Below are 12,510 nucleotides of genomic sequence, written 5' to 3'. Positions count from 1 at the left end.
CCAGACAGCATTTAAAGATCACTGTACACCTTGCAGTGCAAAGGCAGTGCTCCAGTTTTAATAAAAATAAATAAAAAACATAAAGAAGCAAAATCTTTGTTGTGACAGCTCATATCTTTGACTTTCAAGAACCGCAAAAGACATGTGGTGTGCTATGACACCATATGGTGAATTTGACAGTTGTGTTATGCAGTTAGTAGATTCTGTGTGGCTGGCTTAGACAAAACTTTGGTATGTTACTGGAGATATGTGGCACCAGATGTCTATGTACAGGTCACACAATTAGTGTAAGTGATAGGCCAGTGGTTTGTGGGTGCAGAGCTGTCACCCGATAGTGTTCCAGACGTATTTCATCGGGTCCAGATCACGCAAATCTGGTGGTCGAGACATCAACATGAGTTCACAATCGTGCTCCTCAGTCCTCCGTAGCTTAATTCTGACCATGTGACATCCAGTTATTCTGCTGGAAAATGCCATTCAAGCAGCTGTTCACCTGGATTATGGTGTATCCAGATACGGCCATCGACTTGGTGTAACAAGAGATTCATACAACCAGGATACAAGTTTTCATTGATTTATGCTCCAATCTCCATGATCATACGTCCACTGGACTTACAACTGATGATGTCATTCGGTCAGCACAGGAACATGTAGGTAGTCATCTGCTGCAGTGCCCCATATTCAACAATGGGTACTCAACACAGCACTCTTGAAACACTTGTGCATGTAGCAGCATTGTACTCTTGTCAGATCTGCCACAGACTGCCTGATGCCTATCCTGCTTTACAGTATGAGCAAGCTTGTGACCGCCATGTCCTGTAATGAGGAATCGACATCCAACACCTTGTCATCCTCCAACTGTTTTCTATTGATGCTCACAACAGTGGCATGCGAACAGTCATTTCCGAGGTGCTCAATGCCAGGCACCAGGCCATAACAATCTACCTCTGGTCAAAGTCACTTACATCAGTGCATTTCCCCATTTGAGGTAGTATCATCAATATACTAATTCTCATTCATCTCTGCTCTGCTTATACATACTTCTTTACTGCATCATGTGCCTGTAGCACCATTAACATTACACAGCATTCAACGCAACAGTGTATTGTCTCATCTGTGTAGGTCTTCCTGATAAAAAAAAAAAGATTTATCATTATCTAACCTAATAATACGAACCAAGTGTAACAGTAGGTACATTACACCACAAAGACATCAGTAGTAAAGGTAAAAAGAGTAGTAGTAGTAGTAGTAGTAGTAGTAGTAGTGGTGGTGGTGGTGGTGGTGGTAGTAATAGGGTAGCGGTAGTGGTAGTGGTAGTAGTAGTAGTAGTAGTAGTAGTAGTACAGTTAACAATATGCCAAATCATTGCTGGGATAGTTACTCTGTCTCACAGTAAAAATGAATACATACCACCATTGCAGGGGGACTGAGGAAGAGCTGCAACACACACAAATCCAGTAAGGGCAGATCCCAGATACCGATGACACATGAAACTAAAGCCTGTGTCAGGTTCTCCATTCCACTGGCTCACAGCCATTTCCTCTGCATCTGACTGCTCAGAAGTGTTGCCTGTCAAGGCAGTAGTGTTTTCGCCCCAGTTGTCATCCTATATGAAAATACATAATTTAAAAATGTAGTGTGATCACAATATTTCTAGTGCAGTCACAATTAATTCTTAGGCCTATGCACAATGTAGCACCACATCATACACTCACATTACAATAAGTAAAAAAGAACAATGACTATGTTCAGTAAAACCACCACCACCAATATGTGCCACTCTCAGACAGCATTAATAACATTGTTACAAACCAGAGAATAATTGATTGTATGTAGCATTTGTATGACAAACTACGAGAAACACACAGCACGAAGAACAGAAGAATGACAAAATTGTGTTGATGTTGAAAGGTGGCTAGTAGTGGTTCTATAGCCCCTACATATCATCAAAAAAAGGAATGAGAATGAATATCTCATTCTGCAACTGAGTCTACAGTCTTGTCGAACTGGCAGATTAAAATTGTGTGCTGCAACGACCTGAATGTGGGCCCTCGCCTTTTGAGAAAGTATCTAAGAAATTTCCATGTGACTAGGAGACACCCTGCCATTTCCTTTCAAGTGTATGTGTTTCTGTCACATCCTTTCTCAAAGTATATGGATCATTTTATTTGTAGAGAGAATTGTTACTGCTGTGCACCTAGGCATGCTATGAGACTGGCTTACATTCTAATTATTTGAAGATAGTGATGACTTCATGTTGCAACATGACGACACTTCAACTGACTTTCATACATATGGTTGTAGTCATCTTAAATATTAATTTCCAGAATTTTTGATTGGCCATGCATATAAACATGCTGTCATCTTACTCAAAGTTCTCCACAATCATTTGACCTAGCTTTACGTGATTTTTCTTTTTTTATGATATTATGTCAGAGGCTGTTGTCATGACTTCACGATATACAATAGCTGTGGTGAAGGATTGTGAATAAGCTGCTAAGAATGCCAACATTTTGGGGTGAGTAATTTTTTGTCATTTCTTAGTGCTTATCCAATGCTCAGTGCCTTGTCTATTTGACAATATTTTTGGCACATTTATCAGTCTCTTATGCTTCTCGAGGAAAACTGTTTGACTGCCCAGTCTTCTGGAAATGAAATTGTCAATATTAATTATCTTGATGATGAAGATTAGCAAAGAGTCCGCAAAGAACTCAGCAACATTCTCTTTACAAACTATGTTTCCATTGAAACTTCCTGGCAGATTAAAACTGTGCGCCCAATCGAGACTCGAACTCGGGGCCTTTGCCTTTCGCGGGCAAGTGCTCTACCATCTGAGCTACCGAAGCACGACTCACGCCCGGTCCTCACAGCTTTACTTCTGCCAGTATCTCGTCTCCTACCTTCCAAACTTTACAGAAGCTCTCCTGCGAGGTTCGCAGGTTGTGAATCAGCTTGGTTTTAGAAAGCATCACTCATGCAAAATTCAGGTTGCCATTTTCTCACATTATATTCTATGAACCATGGATGAAGGGAAACAGGCAGATTCCATATTTCTAGATTACCGTAAAGTGTCCGACACAGTGCCCCGTTGCTGGCTATTAAAGAATGTACAAGCACATGTAGTAGATTCACAGGTATGTGAGTGGCTGGAAGACTACTTAAGTTATAGAACACAGTATGTTGTCCTCTACAGCAAGTGTTCTTGAGAGACAATGTTATTGTCAGAAGAGTCTCAGGGAAGTGTGATAGGAGTGCTATTATTCTCCATATATGTAAATGGTCTGGTGGACAGGGGGGGGGGGGGGGGGGGGGCAGCAATTTGTGGTTGTTTGCTGATGATGGTGGTGTGTGGTAAGGTGTCGAAACTGAGTGACTGTAGGAGGATACAAGATGACTTTAACAAAAATTTCTAGTTGGTGAGATGAATAGGATCAAAACCAATGTTTCCATATGCAGTGCACAAAATCAAGGTCATTTGTCTCCTATCTTCTCTTGAATATTTTCTCAAGCAAGATTTGCAGTCGAGGTGTGTCAATTGGTGGAAAGTTACCCAGTTTCAATTAATCATAATAAATTATTTCTGAGCTGAAAATTTAATTTGACATGCTTTTTGATGCTGTCTCATTATTAGTTGGCATATAGCTACAGACAATAAACACATTTACTTTAGTCTTTGAAGTCCGAAGTTGTCCACACAGATTGCTACACTTGAGACACAATTAGCTGTTAATTATGTGCTTTCATACACTTTGTCCTTCTTCAGCTTAGCTCTCAGGTGTCATATCATTCAATATCTATCTTCTTTACTAATTTTTATAAACATGTGTTGTTTCTGAATCATAAGGTTATAAATACACTCCCTAAAAATATTTCCAGAACTAATGGATAACAAGCATTTCAGAAATAGCAGGAACTATTTCTAGTCTTTCCTCACTGATAATATTCCCATTCGTTGTTATTCTTATGCTAGTAACGAAGTTTCACACTCTGTTTCTTTGGTGTAATTTTATTTCTCATTTTGGTATATGATTCTCACACGCATCCTTTCACTCCAGATGGAGGCCTTAGTTTTCTTGATGGTAGTCTGTACTTTCTGCATATGGCCATAATCACCACCATCAGTCATTTGATACCCACTGCTAGATAAAGGCTTCGAGACTTTCCACGCATTATGGTCTTCAGTTACATAAAAGACATTATCCGCATCACTTCAGGCGCAGGGTGGGGGTGGGGGGGGTTACCTTCATTGTCTTGGATGTTATCGAATTTAGCATACGTTAAAATTCAGGAGTAAGTAAGAAACACATATTTTTTTGTTTTCTCCCAAAAAATTCCTGCCCCGAGATACAGGCCTCCAAAGATGACACTGTGAACACCATTCTGAAGATGCGAATTTCTCTGTAACAGTTCTAGATATTTTGTTAGCTTTTTTTTATTATTTGAAAGAAAATGGCTTTATAATTACAATGGTATCCTCCGTTTGGACATATTTGTCAAAGTTCTTGTCGCCTTTTGAATTTTTTTTTATAATTTACAGAAAAAATGTTTTTTTTCCAAAAATGCCAATCCACAATAGTTAGATTTTTTTTCCCCATGTAGTACTATATTCACCGTAAAGGAGAGCTTCCACTTTTCAGTTGGACAGGTTTTATTTTAAAAAATCCTGGTTCCCCCCCCCCCCCCCCAAAGGTAATGTATGTCTTCACTGAAGTTGTTTCTTAGTAATTTCTGTGTTACAACGTTTATTTCTATTGTCTTTGTTGCAGTTATTTCTCTTCACTTTCATGTTGCAGTTATTTCTTTTTGTTGTAGTTTCTCGTCAGTTTCTCTGTCATGGTTGTTCATTGTAGGTTTCTGTATTGTAGTTGTTCAGTGCTAATTTGTTTACGGAAGAGGCTTCTAGGAAATCTGAGACTATCCAGTGAGTTCTGTTTTCATGAGGAATTTGCCAATTGACACAGTTGCAGTGCGTTTTGTGAAAAGGACTGTTTGAAATGTCTTTCGACTGGGGCCACAGGAGAGTAAAATGTGCCAACTATCTGCATATCCATAAAAGTGTGATATATAAGACAAACAAACAAAAACAGACTTTGTTCAGGTTCGGAATAAGTGTTCTCATTTGAAGACTCTGTTTCAAAGTGAAGATGTTTCCAGTGACGACTTTTTGTGTTTGAAATGTTTTGAAAGAATAAAAACTATAGTATCTGAAAACAGTGAAGACTCCCATGGTGCAGATGCTGCAAATTTTGCATCGATAGACGAAGAAATAAATACCCTGAATCAGTCAACTACAGGGTAGGTGCTAGTCCGGTTAAGAAACCGTGGTCAGTGATGTCGAGTCATAAGCTCTATGCATCAAGACAGCACAGAGGAAAATAATAAAGTTATGGATGAATATACTGTAACACAACTGACCACACTCTTCAAAGTAGAAATTCCATCTTCAGAAGAAAATGAACCAAAGCACTCTTGCACCTCTTGCCAGGAATTTTTCCACAAACATCAATTGAGGAGTTGAATGTTGTGCATCCTAAAGTGAAAATGTGCAAGTTTTAACTATTATTCCAGAGACATTTTCAAAGAAAACAATTTGGAACCATGTTCCATCAGTATCAACGTACGTGGTAGAAAAATCAAGTAATGCGATGTCTGTAAAAGGAGTCTTTGGAAGACCAGGTCCCTATTATGGTGATACTGTAGAAGCAGCTCACATTCAAATACTGTAGTCATTTTATCTGGAAGATGAATGGGACTGTACTCACCAGAGTGCCAACCTTTAACTGTTACAGTTACAATTTATTTTTTGACACTGCAACTGTAACTGTAACAGTTGAAGCTCAAAAAGTTGTGAAAGTGAAGAGGTACATGACTCGCAGAATTAAAGAAACTCTTGCAATTTATAGGAGCAACTATACAACTTCACATATTGTAAGATCAAAATTTTATGCACTACAACCCAAGTGGGTAGTTCCACATCCACCTAGAGATGTCTATATTTATGTGTGTATTGTGCAAATTTTGAACTTTCAAATGGCTCTGAGCACTATGGGACTTAACTACTGAGGTCATCAGTCCCCCTAGAACTTAGAACTACTTAAACCTAACTAACCTAAGGACATCACACACATCCATGCCCGAGGCAGGATTCGAACCTGCGACCGTAGCAGTCACGCGGTTCCAAACTGACGCGCTTAGAACCGCATGGCCACACCGGCCGGCTTTTGAACTTTGTGTGATAACTTTGGAGAAATTACTGGAGCACATGATATGTGACATCTTGGTTGGGCGTGTGAAGTCATCAGTAGTCTGTGACGTAAAGCGAGAGACTTGTTTGTATCAAGAATGTGGTGACTGCCCTGGACAGGGAGGACTGTCTTTACGGATAACTTGGCCTAGAAGATGCAGCAGAAAACTCTGCAGAAATTACATATGCAACATGGGAGGTAAATAAACTAATTAAGAAAACTGTTGCCTTTGACAGTTTCATTGATGAACTTGGCAAATGGTCAGTGAAAGCAGTAACACGCCAGCATCTGAAGGAATTGCAAGAACAAGACATTGCAGAAGTGGAAGGGTCTTTACAGGCTGAAGAATTACGCTTAGTGCTTCACTGTGATTTTTCTGAGAACCAGTCTGCAATTCTCCCACAAGAAGTGCAAGGGTATTGTTGGAGTAATGGCCAGGTTTCAATTTTTACAGCAGTGACATTTTCACGACAAAACTACAATTATTGCAGTTTCAACTGCAAACAAGGGCAGAAAAGAAGATCATTATTTCTGATGGTGCTCCTAGTCATTTTAAAAATCATTACCAGCTGTATGAATTGAGTAAGTCGCTTGTACCAACTGATTGGGTATAAAGTGCTACTGGTCACGGGAAGTGGCACTGTGATGGTGGAGGCGGCCTGCTGAAGCACCATGCTACAAAACAATCTTTCCAGACCAAATACAGCTGTGATTCAGAATGCTGAGGATTTTACAAGAGTTGTGAAATATTATACATCCACCCATCTCATTCTTGTGTCCAAAGAGGAAATCAAAGAGTTCCATGAGCACAAAAAAGAAGAATGGCCCAAAGAAACTACACCTGTGAAAGGAATTCAGAAGACACATTTTTGGACTCAACATGATGGGCAAACTCATACTGCACACACATTAAAGAGCAAGAAAGAAGAAATTTCGTTCATTCAGCCAACACCTCAGAAACAGCAGGATAATATTCAGATGTCTGCAGCTCGTGGTTTTGTGGTAGCATTCTCGCTTCTCACGCATGGGGTCCCAGGTTCGATTCCCAGCAGGGGCAAGGATTTTGCCTGCCTTGAGACGACTGGGTGTTGTGTGTCCATCATCATCATCATCATCATCATCGACTCACAAGTTGCCGAAGTGGCATCAACTAAAAAGGACTTGTAATACGGCGGCCAAACTCCCCTGCATGGAGCCTCCTGGCCAACAATGCCAAACGATCATTTCATATCAATATTTAGATTCACAATCTGAGAAGAGGTGTGTGTGTGTGTGTGTGTGTGTGTGTGTGTGTGTGAGACTGTGACTGGTGGATTGCGGAGATTACGGACACCAGTTACGAGTTAAATGAAACTGTAGTGAACTTTTATGCTCCCACATGGACCAGCTGCTGGATATAGGTTTCCAGCTGAAGGACAGCAACAACACCAACAGTGCTCACTTCCTGTTCAAAATGTTTTGAAGATTGTAAGTACTCCAGTCCCTATTGGTTCAATAGGAAGGCATCACTCTATATCAAAGGACCATATTGAAGCAGTGGAACACATTTTTAGTTCATTGACTGGCTAATTTCGGCACAAAACAGAGTGCACAGAAGTTGTATAAATTGATCTTTCACATACATTTTGGAATCATTCAAAATGCTTGAAAAATGAGTCTTACTCCTATTCCAAAACTAAAATTATGTTAAATAAGGCTAAGTTTTGATTTTTATGAATCTGTTATGTGATAATGTGGTAATAAAATAGGTTTTATGTATGGCAAAAATTTCAATTGTTTATAAAACCTGTTCAACCTCAAAGTGGAAGCTCTCCTTTTCTGGGAATGCAGAACTATATGGTACTAATCAACAGAAAAAAAAGTCAAAATTTTATGGACTGGTATTTAAAAAAAAATCCATAAATTATAAAGAAAGTTCAGAATGCTATAGTAAAAGAACTTTAACAGACAAGTCCAAATGGAGGATTTCTTTGTAATCGTAATGCAATTATCTTTCAAATAAAAAAATCTCAACAAAACAACTAGAACTGTTCCAGAGATAAAGCATTTAATTTTTTTTTCCAAAATTCGCATATTCAAAATGGTTTGCACAGTGTCATCTTTGGAGGGCTGTATCTCTGAGCAGAAACTTTTTGGAGAAAAAAAAAAAATACATGTTTCTTACTTAGTCCTTCATTTTAACATATGCTAAATTCAACAACATCTGAGACTATGAAGGTAAGATTTCTTCCTAGCCTGCCTGATTGATATGAACTATGCCAAAACCATGTCACTCCTGCACATTTTCAATCATCATCTACTCACATTCCCATATCTCTGCTACCACCTATTTACCTGGCTGAATGTCTTTCTTAATTTAATTTCAGTTGTAATTATGTCTTTTCCACAGCACATTTTCTTTCCCATCCCTCCCAATAATTTTAGACATGTCTCTGCAGCTCAATAAGCTATCCTGTTTTTCAATGGTTTTCACATTTCATGTCCATGTCATAAAGCAAAACTGGAAATGCACAATGACTGCTAAGTTTCATTTTTAGACACATTCAAAAGCTAAGCACAAAAACTGTGTAGTTTATCAACAGCACTCCAGGTCACTTCTAGTCTCCTGTTTACTTTTTTCCCTGTGCAACCAGCTGCTGTCTTCAGTTGCCCTAGTTAAAAAACTAATCATACAGTTAAAAAGACTTCATTGTTAAGTGATGGCCTGCTATATTTTTTTCAGTGTATTTCTTGTGGATTATTTATGTCTTATTATAACAGATTTTCAGGCAATTTTCAACTTAGCTGTATTAAATGACTCCATCCACTGTTGAACTTTCTCTGCACTAGATGCAAACCACACAAGTTGTCAACAGATATTTTCCATTAATATTTAGTCCGCCTCAGTTTTCCAAGTTTAGGAATCTGGAAACATCCACTAGGGCTGCTGAGAATAGTTCTGGTAAATGTAAATGTCGTGTGACTAGGGCCTACCATTGGGTAGAATGTTCACCGGGTGCAAGTCTTTCGATTTGACGCCACTTCAGCGACTTGCGCATCGAGGGGATGAAATGATGATGATTAGGACAACACAACACCCAGTCCCTGAGCGGAAAAAATCTCCGACACAGCCGGGAATCCAACCCAGGCCCTTAGGATTGACATTCTGTCACGCTGACCACTCAGCTACCGGGGGTGGACAATAGTTCTGGTGGTATGGACACTCCCTGCCTGACTACTATCTCAGTAATGAACTTCTCACTCTCCTAATGAACAACTGGCAGCTGCAATGCTGACACTATATTCTATATTATTATATGCTGAAAAATGCCTTTTTTCTTCAGAAAATAGAAAATCATTCTCAAAACCACTGACTCCCAGTAAAGTACAGTATTTTATTCCTCTCTTGTCAGTCACCTTCCTTATGAAGTTGAACAATTAGCATGCTCCTCCACTTTGGGAGAATTGACTTACTCTGCAGTTGTTCTGTAATAACCCCTTGAAAGGAGAAACATATTGCTTTGCCTACAGCTTTGGCCACTTCTATGGAAACACCACTATCGCCAGTGCTCTTTCTTTTATTCATACCGAAAATTGCATTATACATCTCATCTAGTATTATTGACACTATTGTGGTCTTCCGTCTGATGACTGGTTTGACACACACACACACACACACACACACACACACACACACACACACACTCTCTCTCTCTCTCTCTCTCTCTCTCTCTCTCTCCCCCCCCCCCCCTTCCATTACCAAATCGACAATTCCTTGATGCCTCACGTGACCTGCCAAGTGATCCCTTCCTTTAGTCAAGTTGGTCAAGTTGTACCATGAATACCTTTTCTTCCCAACTGGACTGGGTAACACCTCATTATTCCATAATCCTCAGTGTGCATCCAGGATAGTATTATTTCTGCTTCAGATACTTCATCTGATAACCTTACAATCATCTTCAAGGTGAGTGACTGGCAGCATTTAAACCACGTGACAATACTGTGGAGTAACTGTGCATGTGTTAGAGATAATGTCAGCATCAAGAGCATCAGTTATAGATAAAACTTTATGGGCCAAAGAGTAAAACAAAGCAAGCACAGGGTCAGTAACTCTACAGTGCTTACAAATTATGTGGTTGATTACTAAAATGGATGGCATGTGTTGGAATGGCAGCCAGTGAGGACTCATAATAATAATTCCTCTGAGACTGCAGAAATGAAATGAGTGGTTTCCATGATTTGTCACATTGGATACCTTCGTCTCTGTTGACAAGGTTATCTGCTGACTGTATTTCCACAGCTTCTTTGAGACTGAATCCCAATAGGATGTTGTTGCAGCAAGTAGCTTGAGTTTTTCATAATCCACAGAAAGGTCGCAGGAAATATAATGTTAAGCCATTTCAGACTTGCTGAGCTGTAAAAAGCAGGTGTGCTGCTGGTGTTCAATACATATTCTTGTACAGTCCATATTGTTAGTACTACATATCTTTTACCATGCCGACATAGGATTTGATGAATACCTGCCTTTCATAAAAGCAAATCGTCTTTCACAGATGCCAGACGAGCTGCTTAATCCTATCATGATTCAGTGGTCCAGGAAGCTGTGAAAATATACTTCGCATAACTTGCTCAGCCAGTATGGGGGCTTCCAGCTCAAAAAAATCATCAAAATAAAAAAAAAAAAGAATCGCATCACACTGATGCATACAGGTGTGTAACTAGACAAGGCCTTGGCTTCATAGCCAGCCCAGAATCTGCTTAACATTATTTATGAAAAACATCAATCAGGATGGCCTAACAGAGCATAATCCCCCATCCTCCCAAATCTGAGAGACCAGTGTCTTAAATACATTAGCTCATTTGGTTTTTACCAAATTAAGATGCTCTATCACTTACAATTGCATACATATACTTGGAAAATGATATCTCCCTAAGATGCAATTCATTTGAGTGCTTCCAAGGTAACGAGCCTAGAATCAACACAACCAGTTCCTTTCCTGATGGCATGCCAGTAGAAAAAGTAAATCTGTAATCAATATCATTACTTGGCAGTTGGTCAGACTTTGTGTAACCTATAATACATTTAGTAGCTGTAGCAGAAGCCAATGAGCAGCCCATTCAAGTTTGGGCCAACTGAATGTACCAACAACAGATGCTGGCTCTATCCTGTGATGCAATGATGATTTGTGTGCGATATCAAATATATGCCAATAAGAAGAGAACAGAACACTGACTTTCTTTCTCCACCTATTTTTTCAGATATAGGTTGTGGCCACTGGTAGGTAGAAAGCTGATAATTTGGTAGAGAGTAGGCAAAGAGGTATCGAAGGCCTTAATTAATCCCGTTTAGGACACTGAGTATATTTCTCTCTTAAAGTCACTGCAGCTAAGTTGTTATTGCCCACTAAAACTGATCCAATAATTCTTCAAACTTTCAAGAAATAAACCTAACAAATTAGGAATTTCTGACAAAAAGTCATAGGCAACTGCATATCACAACACGCAGCCCTGAAAGGGGAAGAATTCTCTTCAAGTCACAAGACACAAAATTTTTATAAGGTAAGATTGCCAAAACCGCATTAGAAGCTTTAATTTTTCTAAATTTTTCACTCTAAAATTACTAAAACAAAACATCTTGGTAAGGCAATAATCCGAGAACAATGCTTTGGAGCAGAACTCATATCTACACAGAAAGGAAGGTAATTCATAGAACATTTCATGGATTTGACTGCAGTAATTACATACAAAATCAACTGCATAATAGATCATCATCATGGCGCCGTATTGGACCACCTCCCACACCCCAAAAAGTTTTTGGTTGTGATGACAGAGTGATCAGTAGTGCAGCCTGAGGTATAGGTCGGACTGGAAGGTGACAAATTGGATCTGAGCTGGTGAAGACAACGAAAGTTAACACAGAAAATCTAGCTCTATTAATAAACTGACTGGCAGCAAAGCCTAATATTTACGTCTGAGCCATACTGGAAAATGCAGAGGGGGGAGGGGGGGAGAGGCGGGGAGACAATGTGCCAATTTTACACAGATCAACCAAGGTAAGTGAAATAAAGCTTGGGAAACACATATCCTTGTCAAAGACTCGCAAAGAAGGTGTAGTGTTCATTACTAAAAATCTATATTTCAAACATTTGGCAAAAAGATTTAACAACAAAAAGCTACACCACACAAATTCTACAAGCACTTAAGAAGGAAAGTTAAATTTTAAACATCTCACAAACAATAATGCCACCGGAACACTGGCTCAGCAGCAGAAGCAAAGGTCTCGGTC

The 12,510-nt window shown here is 39.4% G+C and overlaps 1 protein-coding gene across 1 annotated transcript in view; it reads right to left on the bottom strand.

The window, feature by feature from the left end:
* LOC124721649 (vang-like protein 2-B) overlaps positions 1-12,510 on the bottom strand; it is a 71,262-nt gene that overhangs the window by 56,868 nt on the left and 1,884 nt on the right. The window contains 2 exon segments of the mRNA XM_047246713.1: positions 1,411-1,434; positions 1,436-1,606. Of these exon segments, the coding sequence (XP_047102669.1) occupies positions 1,411-1,434; positions 1,436-1,606 (195 nt within the window).

Source organism: Schistocerca piceifrons, chromosome X, assembly GCF_021461385.2.
Source record: "Schistocerca piceifrons isolate TAMUIC-IGC-003096 chromosome X, iqSchPice1.1, whole genome shotgun sequence".
Lineage (NCBI taxonomy): Eukaryota > Metazoa > Arthropoda > Insecta > Orthoptera > Acrididae > Schistocerca > Schistocerca piceifrons.
Note: the sequence above shows the minus strand (reverse complement) of the source record. Positions and strands in the feature narration are given on the sequence as shown.